This window comes from Hippocampus guttulatus, chromosome 13 (assembly GCF_054856545.1).
Source record: "Hippocampus guttulatus isolate MCC_2025c chromosome 13, RoL_Hgut_1.0, whole genome shotgun sequence".
NCBI lineage: Eukaryota > Metazoa > Chordata > Actinopteri > Syngnathiformes > Syngnathidae > Hippocampus > Hippocampus guttulatus.
In genome coordinates this window covers 12,628,775-12,643,211 of record NC_141273.1, presented here as the reverse complement: position 1 = coordinate 12,643,211, position 14,437 = coordinate 12,628,775, and the positions used below count along the sequence as shown (strand labels likewise).

The following is a 14,437-nucleotide window of genomic DNA, read 5'->3' as shown; positions in this document are numbered from 1 at the left end:
CAGGGAAGTTTATATACAACAAGATAGCTACTGCTGTTTTGGTTAGCAAAGGGAATCAAATGGGCTTAGCAGTATTTTTTCACCGTGAGTGAATGACATAACGTATTTTCCGCACTATAAGGCGCTTCGCAGTATAAGGCGTACCTTCAATGATTGGCCTATTTTATAAGTGTTCATATATTGGGTGCACCGCATTATAAGGCGCATAATCCGATGCGCCTTACATATGGATCAATATTATAATTTCTTGGCCGTAGTATTTGAAATGTTCTGTCAAGCGCTTTGTTACAGCTGCAGCGGTTGCGAACGCTTTATATAAATAACTGTATTGTATTGTATTGTATTGTATTGTATTCCCTTCAGCGTAGCTCCATCCAGTGGATGCATAACGCAACCGCAGCCACTATTGTAGCTTCTGCACACTGTCGGCTTTTGACGAAATGGAATGCTTTTAGGTGATATAGAGCGGAAAATACACTCATTGAGAAGTGAAAGACTACCCTCTGTACATGTCTCAATGGTTGCTTCTGTTTTGGTTAGCAATGGAGATCAACTAGGCTTACAAGTAAGTGCTTAAATGCCCCTGTCTGAACAATGGTGTCTATAAATAGACGTTGTTTTTTTAAGTTGATGACACATCCCCCAAATAATTAGAGCAACGCATCTATTTGAAAAACGACCACTTTTTGAGGAACTACACGATAATCGGGATACGCACAACAGTGCGGAGGGACCACATGTCATCATACCGGTCAAGGAACTCATCTAAACTAAAATAATTTTGCTGGCAACGTATGGGCTCCACAGTTAACTCTTGCCTGCGTCCGAACAAAAATGGAATATTTGAGGGAGGCGTTTATTTTCAATCTAGTATTTATTGATGAAACTCGAGGTAGATCTACGCTATTGTTTTCAGCTCAACACTGGGCAATTCTGAGTGACTGATTCCACTGCACTCCATGCCATCCCATCACCTCCTCCTCGATACATCCCCCCCACTCCTATTCCTCCCTCCCCTCCCGCCGGACGGACACGCGTGCAGATATCCGCCATCACCGTGATAAGGTGGAATGTGCGATGACAGGAATTTGAAACCTACATAACAAACAATAAAATTCTAATTACCAGTCAGCGCAAACAATTTTCCCTGCTGTGACATTTGGACCGCAGAACCGTTCAATTATTCATCAGCATTCTTGCTTTGCTGGAAGAGAGGTGGGGAAAAAAAAATGTCGAAAGCAGGGGGTGCAGGAGTGTACTGATGTATTATTGCTGCTATAAAACCTGTGACTGGACAAATCTGAATAGCATAATCGAGCATTCACGCCAGACCCTGTTTCATATTTAGAATGAAACAAAAGTGTTGACGAACTACCATGAGGAAGGGAAAAAAAAAAGATTTTTAAAAAATCCAAGGTGAATAAATCACCAACCAGAATGATGCTCCAAATTTGGATCAGCGCCAAATTACAACTTTGTAGAAGCACCTGCTACTGTTCGCATACTGGAATTATGCCTTTAATGCATTATTCACAGTGAGCGTAATTATAACTGGAAAAAAAAAAAATACATCTTGGATCCGCACCAAAATATATTTTCTTCCCATTCTTTACCCTCCAAAAAGTTTTGAGAAACTCATTTTCGGAGCAAGTTTTTAATCTTGCAAACTAACAAATGGAAAAACAACCCCCTAGGTCGGTTTCTGAAATTGTTTATTTTCTCTCTTAAGGATAAACCCAGCGACTTGCTAAATATACAAATATGTTGAATATCCCATACGGTCACGTCGTGAAGCGACCGGACGTCAGGGTCAACTGGAACGGTATTTGTCATTCATGATGGTGCCTCTGCATCCCACAAGATCGTTCTTTAATATTGTGCACTTGAATTAATCTGCGAGGCTGTTTACAGGCTTCAGCGCTGCTGTTTTGGTTCGCAACAGAGCTCAAACATCCGTTTGTGAACAACAGATGAAGTGAAAGGGGATAAATTAAAGTTACGACCTAGTTTTATTTTTCAGTTCGGAGAAAGGAGGCGTATGTGTGAGGAAGCTGGCTACACGGTAAAACATGTATGCACCCAATATCGTGCGGGGAGGGCAGGCACGTCAGAGTGACACTTTGACTTATACCCCCTAATTATTGCTATTTGTTAGTCCAAAATCAAATCAGTTGAAATTCTTCACCTGTTTAGCAATTTGCTTTTACCTGATTGGAAAAAGGGCCCGATTAGAGGGAGTCATGCATTTGTCTGTTGAGAACGGGGGGGGGGGGGGGTGACTGATGGGATTGTGATTGTCTACCATCTTGCATTTCAAGATTTGAAGGGAAACTTAACGACATAATTGCTGCTTTAAGGCTAAAGGGAAGGTGTACAGCGGTAGGGAAAGTGGAGTCTCGGAGAATTCATGATACTGTAACGTCAGGCGAGGAACACTTCATTGTGTATTCCCACCGGGTGACCTGCATTCATCATCAAAATTCACCAGAGCCTGACACGACTTGGTGGCTGTGCAGATAAGAGTCTGGCAGCCACATTGAAGGTGTATTAACGTCAGCAGAAGAGGAAAAATATATATGTTGCCATTTTGGACTGGAGACAGCTTTTTTTTTTTTTTGCTATCCTCCTTTTCCTCCCTTGTGATTAATCCACACCAGGCACACGGATTGCTGCCTTGCAGATGGCGAAACAAGGCTTTTTTTTTTTTTAATAACCCAAAAGTTAATAAGGAGTGGGTCATTTAAAATTCCATTAGCAGCGCAAAGTATAGCTTTTCACCAGCAGCGCTCACCTTTGCTCGGGCTCCCCAAATGTAAATGGGCGAGGCTGCTGAGGGCTTTCAATCCATAGACTAATGTGTGTGCAAAGTGGGCGCATCCAGTGATCTGAATGTGTGTCATAAGCAGACATAAGAGCCAAATAATATTGAACCCTTTCTGGGATGGCGGTTACTACAGTGGACAGCTTATCGTGTGATCAGGTTACAAGGTGCATGGAAGGGTTAAAAGTATAGCATTTCATCAAATTTACTTCTAGGTAAAATGGAACCTCAGTTTACGAAGGTAAGCTGTTCCGTAACATACGTGAATTGGTGGAACTTAGTATGACATAGCAAAGCTTCTGGCAGCCCAGTACAACCGTTGCATATCAGTGACATACCCAAATGATGCTCACTTAACCCTTTCATTCCACAATACGTACTTGTACGTCTTTTTAAAATTAGGCCCCGCCTACCAAGGACGTACTTGTACGTCTAAGTCTTTTTTTAGCGTCATAGAAAGGAGGAGGGTCTGATGTAATCTGTGAATGAGAATAAGCCGTTTGCATTGTAAATCATGTAAAAAAGCAACCAGTACGTGGCAGTGGTGCCTCACGTGCTCAAAGCTCTTTTTCTCCGTTTTTTGTCCAGGAATCGCCATTTTCATGAAATGTTGCCATTTTGTTATGCCGATTGCTGAAGAATGGAAAAAGATAGAAACAATTTTTTTGGTCTGCTGAGAGAAGAGAGTCCAAACTTTATTTTGGTAGGCTCCATGTTTATATAGCATTAGAACGAAATATTCTGTGGGCCTTGCAAGATCAGTCAAAATCCAGTAAAACACTGGGATTGAGGGGGTTGCTCCAGTGAAAATGGCTGGGATTGAATGAGTTAAATAGCATTTGGCCAAAAGCATAACCGCTACTGGCTGATATAAAAAAGCCCAGAAAAGCTCGCCAGTGAACAGCACGCTACTTCACGTGCACATCACAAGCCAACTGGCCGCGACATGAACGCTATCCCGGACTCACGGGGTGCTGCTACTTTACAGGCTGCCACTTTGAGAATGGCACACCACTTGGCAGCGGTGTCCTGCAAAAGAAACATTTTGTGAGTCCTAAAAAATGCTGGATCCCAACAACCTCTTTGTCTACCCACGGTTTGTTGCCCTCCCCACATGCTGTAGTTCTATAGTCTATTTTGAAGGTTCTCCACCTTGAGATGTGACCTTTCCCTCAGTCGGACGGCTCGAGTGTGTACACGTGGTAACGTGAAACAGGCGCACGCGGCAACTACACAGTTAAAAGAAGTAGGCGGCACCATTCGCAGAAGATTATCGAGCATGCTTTTAAAAGCCACTTGTTCCAGCTGACCCTCGTGGTTTGCGTAAGAATAGTAAAAGATACGACCGCTACCCCGTGAAAGGACCTCACGTGGCCGTTAGTGTGGTAACGATAGAAAGTGTCGCAGTGTGAATGCATGAGACGGGGGAAATTCATTCCAGCCATAGTCGACACCTGCTGTTTGGTATTTGTGGACGAGACCGCGTCGGCACGCAAATAGCAAAAATGTGCGCATAAGTGGCACACACTGAAATGCATTGGAAGAAAAAAATGTTTTTTAATTTTTTAACGTGATCGGATAACATCATGGAGGCCTTTAAAACACTAATTGTGAAGACCACTAATTATCTAGACACGAACTGCTACAAGGAAAACAAAACTACAATGACTCATCATTAGAACAGAGGCGGTTAACAAAGACAAAACGTACCATGTGGCGCTAAACGGAGAGACGACAGTTGCGCAAAGATGATCACTCTGCCAAACAAAATGTTGAATTTGGATCTGCTACAGACGAGAACGGCCTGATTAAAGGGTAATTGCCACATATCAAAACAGTGAATAATTGAAGAGAGAAATTCTACATTAAAGATGCGGTAAAATCTTGAAGCGGATCAGAAGACTGTCAATCAGTCATGAAGAAATAATGATATTTACGACACTAAGTCAATATGTAGCAAGATTGACTTTGAGCTAGGAACTAGGGCTGTATATTTTTGGACTTATAATTTGGTGACGCTTGTGACATCAGAGAAAGAGCACAAAAACTGCTCATTTTCAGCAGATAGCTGAGAATTGCTTCCAAGGAAAAAGACGCAAATAGGTGAATGCATGAAGAGTGAAACTCGATGAGGTGAGTTAGTTCAGTTATGACAACTGGGAGTGGCCAAAAAAAAGTACTGTATTTTTCAGACGCATTTTTTTGATAATTTGGCTAGTCATGTGATGTACACCAAGAGTATTTTCCAACTGCCAAAATAAATGAAAAGAAGAAATGGAAGAAGAATTAGCATTTGTCATGGCAACCAATGTGTGAGGTATCGATAGGTGAGCATGTGGCTTCCGCCACAAGGATTTTCTTTTTAGGGCACTAAAAGACGCAAGAACTGAACAGGATTGAAACTTTGGCCACGATGTCACATAGGAGTCGAGTAAAGGTAAGCCATTTTAAACTAAAAGGGAAAACTTTCCCGTAAGTTGGAAGCGGAGGTTTCATCCAACCAGAACTTGTTTGGAAATTCATTCTGTGACCCAGACATCACTCTGAGCGTGTGGATGTCGGGAGAAGCGCGCCCCTCTCCCAATTAATTTCCAAACGCAGCCAATCAGCATTTCATGTTGGAACTGCTTCCTTCTCAACTGCCTGATGCATTATGCCCAAGCACTACTTTTTTGGGGCACTCTGTATAACCAAACGACACATTTGAACGACGCTCTGAGTTTCCGAATGTGTCGAGTGAAGCAGTGCACATGTGGACTGTATTGCCAAACTCACCCACAAATAGGGGACGGTGATTTGGGGTGTGCATCCAAGCTATAGGTTTTTTTCCCCCCAAAATGTGACTTATACTCACGAGCTTTTGTTTTTTCTTTCTCATGTTATTGTGTTATTTCATGTCTTTTTTTTTTTTTGACTGGTGCAACTTATACTCCCAAGCGACTTCTCGTCCGAAAATTATGTTCGTTAGTTCAGGAACCACTGGTGGAAATGGCAAAGTACCAGCCGGAAAATAACATCCAAACCAAAATGGCTGACTGCCTGTACATTTCACAGCATTCTTTCTTCTCTCGTCTAGGAGAAGTTTGTTCAGGAAGGAGAACGCCAGAAAATAACACCATTAAACCATAATGACAGACGACCTGTACTTCTTTCTAACTTTCCAGGGGCAACTTTTATTTCAGACCCCTTAAAATATGTATATTTACACCAGTACACATATGATTGCAGAATGTAGTTGAACTTTTTTTTGAAGCCTCAAAGGGGATTCACAAAAAAGATCAGGAGTACCTTTGTGCTTAAGCCATATAATAAAACCTCAAAGGAAGTATCGCCCCCCTCCCCTCACTCACTCTTGATGGGGATGATGAGCTGCGGGATGACTGGCTGAATCTTTGGTCCGCCGTGCTCCAGTAAGTCATGGATGCCCTGACGGGCAAAGAACTCGTAAGGGTGGGCAGTCTCGCATAAACCGTCGAAGAGCAGTGGTAGGAAATGGTGGTAGTCCAGCCTCTCGATCTCCACCTGGCGGGGTACATTTCGCAATTATAATACAGTACAGCGAAACTCAATTCATCACAGGCAGTACATATCAGACGCAACCATGACAAGAAACCGTAGACATCTTTGAACACATCGAAAAGTAGCAAGCATAAGCAAGAACAGACGAATTCAATTGTAAATGTGAGACATTTGTCAAGATCCACTGTTAGTTGCAGGCCACATTACACATAAACATATGTGCGACATATGCATACACTCTGGCTGGGGCCAGCTGTTCAGGATCACCACGCAGAGACATGTGGCCTTGTGTGAGCTGACACGCTAACACCTGCTCACACCATTTTGCAACAGAGACAGAAAGAAAGGCGCATGGAATGGACCAAAATAAGCCTTAATTAGCTCAGCGAAGGGGAAAGTCCAGCTTGACACCAGCGAAATGAACTGTTGCCCCACACAAGAATCAAAAACGCAACAATATCTATGTATGTACTCACAACAACTCAGGAAAGAGAAAGAGGCCGCATTTAGAAGTGGAGATCGGGCACTGTACAAACACGCCCGAAACCAATTGACAAAGGAAATTAACATCGCTAAGAGAAGCTATGCAGAGAGGCTGAAAAACCAGTTCTCTGCTAACGACTCTGCATCTGTATGGAATGGCCTGAAAGCAATCACTAACTATAGAATGCCACCCCCCCCAAACAGTGAACAATAAGGGTCTTGCTAATGAACTAAACATGTTTTTTTGCCGATTTGAAAAGGACACCCCCATTTCCCACACACACACACCTCTACCAGAAACCACTCTACCTACCCCCCCACCCTCTTTTCCTCCACTACAGATCCACGAACAGGACGTGAGACGGCTCTTCAAGCAGCAGAAGATCAAGAAAGCTGCGGGGCCCGACAAAGTGTCCCCCTCCTGCCTGAAAGTCTGCACTGACCAGCTGGCTCCGGTCTTCACACAAATCTTCAACAGATCCCTGGAGCTGTGTGAGGTCCCATCCTGCTTCAAACAGTCTACCATCATCCCAGTTCCCAAGAAATCGGCAACATCGGAACTGAACGACTATAGGCCTGTCGCCCTGACGTCTGTGGTCATGAAGTCCTTTGAACGCCTTGTGCTGAACCACCTAAAGAACGTCACCGGACCCCTGCTGGGCCCTCTCCAGTTTGCCTACCGGGCAAACAGGTCTGTGGAAGACGCAGTCAACATAGGTCTGCACTACATCCTCGAGCACCTCGACAGCACAGGGACCTACGCAAGGATTCTGTTTGTGGATTTCAGCTCTGCGTTCAACACCATCATCCCGGAACTCCTCACCCCCAAACTTCTCCACCTCGGTGTGTCCCCTACGATCTGCCAGTGGATCCTCAGCTTCCTGACGGGACGGACACAACAGGTGAGACTGGGAGCAACAACATCATCAATACGCACCACCAGCACTGGAGCCCCACAGGGATGTGTCCTCTCTCCACTGCTCTTCTCCCTCGACACAAACGATTGCACCTCAACAGATCCAGCTGTCAAACTCATAAAGTTCGCAGACGACACCACGGTCATCGGTCTCATCAAAGACGGCGACGAGTCTGCGTACCGCCAACAAGTGGAGCAGCTGGAGCTCTGGTGCAGCCGACACAACCTCGGGCTGAACACGCTCAAGACTGTAGAGATGATCGTGGACTTCAGGAAACATCCTTCTCCACAGTTGCCCCTCACACTATCCAACTGCCCTGTGTCAACCGTCGAGACCTTCAAGTTCCTGGGAATCACAGTCTCCCAGGACATGAAGTGGGAAGTCAACACCATCTCCATCCTGAAAAGGGCCCGGCAGAGGATGTACTTCCTGAGGCTGCTGAGGAAGCATGGCCTGCCACAAGAGGTGCTACGACAGTTCTACACGGCAGTCATCGAATCAATCCTGTGTTCTTCCATCACGGTTTGGTTTGGGGCCGCCACAAAAAAGGACAAAATCCGACTTCAACGGACAGTTAGGACGGCGGAAAAAATCATTGGCACCGCCCTACCTCTTGAGGACTTGCACACTGCAAGAATCAAGACAAGGGCACGGAAAATCCTCCTAGATCCCCCGCACCCTGCCCACCACCTTTTCCAGCTACTCCCCTCAGGCAGACGCTACAGATCCATGCGCACCAAATCCAGTAGACACTTAAACAGCTTCTTCCCTCTAGCCATTAACTCCTTAAACAGTCACTGACGTAGTCACTCTTCTTGTACTACAAATACTGCTACTGGTCACTCTAAAATGGTTCAATGATTTTGTTGTTTACGATGATACTAATGCAGCGTGTTATACCGGAGACAAATTCCTTGTGTGTTCTACATACTTGGCCAATAAAGATGATTCTGATTCTGATGAGGCAATAATAAGGAGCATTAGAAGAGCAGGATTTTATGGCGCAAAAAAAACCAAACCTATCAATAAATACTACACGTGAGGGTGTGAATGATAAACCCCTATATATTAAAAACAATTATATAGCGCATGCAGAGCTAAGTGACAATCTGTCAATAAAGGTGTATCCAATCCAATAAAAATATACAACAAAGTGAACATGAAAGCGGCAAGAACAGTCGGCAGCATTGTATGTAGCAATGAATAGTCTACCCAAATGCATTTGATTGTATACTAATGTATAAACAGACGCCTACACTATACTATGTGCTTACTTCAGAAATGAATTTGAAGATGACAGCAAGATGTCAGTAGCACTGTATAGGTAGATAGATAGAGTATATATGAGGTATGAGCAGTTGAAAATAAAGAATGGCTACACACAATGAAGACAGCCAACAACAGCTGCACCAAAGTCCTTGAACGCAGCACGAAGAAATAACCCAAAATGTTAAATGTGTCAGTTGGCCGTACAGTGGCTCGAGTTACCAAGTGTGTATTTTTAACGCGGCTTCAGCTGTGGTGCGGCGTCCCAGCGGCACGATTGTTGGGTGTGAGGGTTAGAGGTGGAAGGGCGGATGCTGCTTTTCGTGTGATGAAAGGCAATCCCTCTGCTGCAAAAGCAAATAGCCCCCCCCCCCTCAGAGACCCAGAGGACAGCTGAAACAGCCACGAAGCCACACACACATACACACACACACACACACACAAATACTTGCACATGCACACAAACAAACAAACACACACGCACATACACACAGCCTGCAGTTTCACACTGCTCCGTGCTCAAATGTCACCCAGGCAATGATGCTTTCAAGTCATTGGGACTTCAAAAGCAGGAATAGAAACCCCCCCCCCCTCCCCACTCCCCACAAACCTCCTCCTTCCTTCCCACCGTGAGGGTAAACAAAAGAGATGACGGAAGGAGGCAGGATGGAGAGATGGCAAGATGGCGACACTGGCTGATTGCTTTGAGGCAATTTGCCGGCCAACCTTGACCTTTCCCTGCGCTTGGTCAAGATTGTCATTGTGAGTCAGGACGAGAACAAAAGCAAACATGAGTCCACGTAGAAGAAGCAGCAAAGAGACAAAAGCTGCAGTTCCATATTCCGTGCTACGGGGTGAACCTTCATGGCACGCAGGAAAGAATCTTATTTAGGACTTACTCCAAACGAACCAACAACAAAAACAAACAACACAATCATACGACCTGACTACATGAAACAGAAAGGCAGAATTTGGGGAGCTTTGGAATCTGAGAACACAGATTTGAGTTTCACTACAGACAAAAATGTAAACAATGACAACTCGCAGTTTCACTGGGAATCTCCCCATGCATGCATGCGTGTGTGGAATCTGGTTCTTCAGTGTGAGTGGTGTGCAACACAAAGCATACTTCGGAATGTGACTTGAATTTCCTCCTCACCAATGAAGAGGAACTGACCAATTCATTGCTGGACGATTTATTATATGAGCTGCTTATCCTCACTTGGGTCGCAGGCCTGAACAATTTAATCAGCGGATATTAGCGTTTTTAAAATTGGCAATTTTATTTATTTTTTTTGCCCATTGTTTTGTTTTTCAACAATTACAGCATAGGGAAAAAAAAGAATCAGATTCAATCACCCGTCCAACCTCCAAAAAAATAAAATTGGGAAAAAAAACAAAATCAAAACATCTCATTACCGCAGGACAAAGTATTGCCAAAAAAAAACCTAAAACTGTCATGTGTTCTGCTTGTAATTCATAAATTTATTGTTGAAAGCATTAATGTTTCAAAAAAAAGTTATTTTAGTCATTGAATATTGATTGTTTTTGGTTGATTCGTCAATTAATTGGATATCAGAATTTTATTCTGCCAAATGTCAGAATCGACAACTGTCTCAAAAAATCCAGATCAGTCTGGTCCTACCAACAAGTGCTATTTGCGGGAGATTTAGGCCGGCCTGCAAACTGCAAAAATTTGTGTAGAATTGACATCCGTTGAAATCTAATTTGAAAAAAGAAGAAACAAATATTACAAAATAAAAATATATATTAAAAAAATGTTCAGAAATATTGAAATAATTAGATATCTTTTTTCCTTCTGTCAATATGAGAATCGGCAGGTGCCACACTGCAAGTATGGGGCGGTCCACTTGACTACATTTCAAAAACAAATAAATAAAAATTTTGTGGGGTTTTTTTGGGTAGCTGGAACAGATTCATGGTAGTTCAACTCATTTCAATGGGGAATGTTGACTGGATGTAGTGAATTTAGTTAGGAGCTTGGTGACGGAACAAATGAGTGTCATACACTTATAAGTCAACATGCCATGATAAATTTTGGGTCTATTTTCCCCAAAAAATATTGTTCGAATTCCACTTTTAACGAGCTTGAAGGTGAGCTAGAGTTGGATGTACGAGATTGTCTCAGCTAGCATGTTGCGAAGCTGCCAACCTATGGCAATAATTGCTCGGGCATCTTCCGAAGACGCCTCTGGAGTCGGCAAGGCTCTTGATCAAAATCACAATCCAATTAGGGAACACGCGCACATCAGCGCTGGCACGCGGACGCTCGGCAAACACCTTCACACGCGCTTAATCAACGGCGCTTGACGGCCTCGTCTTGTATCAGCTATCGATCGCTCGCCCCGGGTTTGTTTGTCTTCACATGCCTGTGTGTATCCCCCCGCCCATCGGAGTCCAGGGGCGTCAATGGAAGCGCCGCAGAGGCAGGTAGCAGCAATTAGCCCTCGGACACACAAACACCTGCAAGTCTACTGTGATCAGCGGGGAAGAATGCCAAGCGAGCCCTCGGCTTCGGGAAGGCAGGCCGTTGGCAGACACTGGAGAGCAGCAGGATGCCACTTTAAATACACAACGGCCAGGCGGGATTGTGTGCAGAAGCATGTGCGAATGCGCGCGTGGGCGGGTGAAAATGCATCGCCTCGTCGCGTACTCGTATGTGTGTATGTGCGACCATGCGATAAGATGCCGCGCTGCTTTGCCACAGTGGGCGTGAGTCACGTCTGTTAGCAAGGCAGGCTATAGGGCAGTATTGAAAATGCAAAGAAAAACATGACAAATGACGTGTGTGTTTGGGTGAGCGTGTTTGATTGGGTTTACTGCGTCTCTCGAGTGACAGCTGTCAAGAGAGCTAACTATTAAACGAGTGAGAACATGGCAGTTTCATATCATTACAAACTCATTGGACAAAGGTTAGCCTGAACTACAACGAGCAATGCATCGAAATAACACAACTCGGGCGAGGCACAAAAAATAAGACACGGATTCCCATCAGTCATCAGTGATATGTTCTTGAGAAAACACAGATGAGAAGCGCTGACACTTCTCGGAGTCACTTATTCTCTAAGCAAGTTCTCTTCCCGAACAGGGACCTGTGAGAACTAGATTCTACTATCAGTAGTTCTGTACATGTTTGACAGTTGTTGTTTGACGCCCAGCTGGAGCCCTCATTTCGAGTCTCTGCTCAAAGAGTGCACGGTAACTTGATTTGACTGCAGAAAAAAAAAAGCTTGATTCATGGCAGCCTAAAGAAAACAGGAAATAAAATCCTGATGTAGGTTATTATTATTTGTGCATGAAAGGGTTCAACTGCATTTTATTTTTATTTTTTTTCTGCCGGGGAGAGAGAGGTGTACCAACCATGAGAAGTTATCGGGAGTCCAAGCCCTAAATCTTTGGTAAAGACCGTCTTGAAAATGCTTTAGTAAGAAATAAACGGGTGCAGACCGTTCCTGTGCATTGACAAACAGATGAAACTGAATGGTTTGTGTTCTATTCTCCCGTTCCTCAAAACTGAAATTCTTTCAGTGTCGGCTGTGTATTAAGCAAGCGCTTTTAAGTCTGCATGACTTTGCTGCGGGCTTGATCTTTGCAGACGAGTGCCGCATTTACACAAACTGTCATAAAATGTACGATTAACTGGGTAGTTTCACAACTTCTGTCTTGGGAAAAATGGGGAGTTGAGTTTGTCCCATTCCATAAACAAGAAGACAAGTACACACATTTCAAACTGTCTGCAAGGCACTAAATTGCTGCGTTTTCATCGGTGCAGCACATAATCTGCCCAAACCTCGGTGACACGGGACGATTGGAGTCTCGAGCGAGGTCCTGATGGTGACAGTGATTGAAAGGAGCATAAACAAGGGGTGCTTTGGGGAGGGCGAAAACAATGACATGTAATGCTTGGAGGGGAAGCGGATGGATGGATGAATGGATAGGAAGGAAGAAGACAACTGTCAAAAATCCTGCTCCAGTTTTAAAGGTAAAGTAGCCGAATAAAGACAGTGACTGCAGCACAGTTTGTGTTCATTGTGTGGTGCTGTGCATTATTGTATGGTACCTTCTACAGCCGAGATGGAAGTAGGCCAAAATATGTCCTCGAATTTACACATGCCAATTAGAAGGACGAAGAAACTGTGCAATGTACTTGCATTAGCTGTAAAACAAATCTTGTAATTCTGTGAAATCAAAATCCTAATGTTACGCTACTGGCATGAGGTCAAGTCACTAACGGCAGCGCTTGGCAAGTTTAGCCAGCTCAGCTAACGAGGCTAGCTAGCTCTCAAAATATAAGATTAAGAATTCAGCAAAGACTGCAATAAATGTTATTTCTAATATTTAGGGATACCAAATATTAAAATACTTTTGACCTCAGAGGGGCTCCTATTGGCTGACATATGCTATAATTGACTCATTCATTTCTCGCGTGTGATTACTGTATAGCTAGGAAGCAAATTAACAAGTAAATTCGTAATTTACTTGTTGCGGTATGAAGTTGGTTACCGTCCGCTATGAAATGGTTCCAGCCAGACTTCTGATGAGTATACCGTGCTACCAACGTCCTCCTGTAGCAATAAAAATACAGAAATGGAGCTGATTCTGCGTTAAGATGGCAGGAATTAGTTATTTATAGAAGTGGCTGTCCACCGTAGTGGGACAGTGATTAGTCGCGCTCGCTATCCAGTAACTAGCTGCTGTGGCACAAGGTCGCTTCACAGCGAACATTCCAACGAATGTTCCCGAGGAGCCAGGAAAGCAGGGTGATGGGCACACCAGCTCGGGGCTGGTTAAAAAACAGGGGTGCTTGAAGCCCTTTTCACATAAAGTCAGATATGATGACGCCATCGAGGCGAGTACAAATCTTTACCTTAGGCGAAAATTAAACCACCTACCTCATGTAAGGCATATATAGGCCAACTGATTTTTACCTTTTTCATAATTATACCATTAAATGAAGTGATAGCCAGCTTTACAGTATGATTTCATACCAATGTCGGTGGCAATGCATCAATTCATTTTTGCTTTCGCTTGCCTCCATCTCTATTTGAATAATGATGTCCTTTTTTGACCTTCAGAAGGCTTCATGGTTTGTATAACCGCTTATCCACTGAGAAATGTACTTTTTTTTCGAGAAATCTCAATCATATTTCTCACACCTAATAGAAGAAGCCATGATATTGTATCGCATGATATGGATATTTAGTATGGAGGAAGAAAAGCAAGGGCTCTGGATATACGCCTTGAGGGACACTCGTGTTACTATGAGGGATAAACATGATAATCAATTGATTGATGAGACGTGCACGCAGATGCATACTTCCACCCAGGTGGCCAAAACAAAAAGCCGTCAGGGAGGGTCCTGACGTAGCGAGCAGGCTAACGGTGTGATTAAAGGAGCCACGCCCCCTGC

At 43.9% G+C, this 14,437-nt stretch overlaps 1 protein-coding gene across 1 annotated transcript in view; it reads right to left on the bottom strand.

Annotated features, from left to right (window-relative positions):
- pacrg (PARK2 co-regulated) overlaps nucleotides 1-14,437 on the bottom strand; it is a 196,707-nt gene that overhangs the window by 54,588 nt on the left and 127,682 nt on the right. Inside the window, exon 6 of the mRNA XM_086127804.1 lies at nucleotides 6,172-6,343. Within this exon, the coding sequence (XP_085983930.1) occupies nucleotides 6,172-6,343 (172 nt within the window). The remainder of the gene's footprint in view (nucleotides 1-6,171; nucleotides 6,344-14,437) is intronic.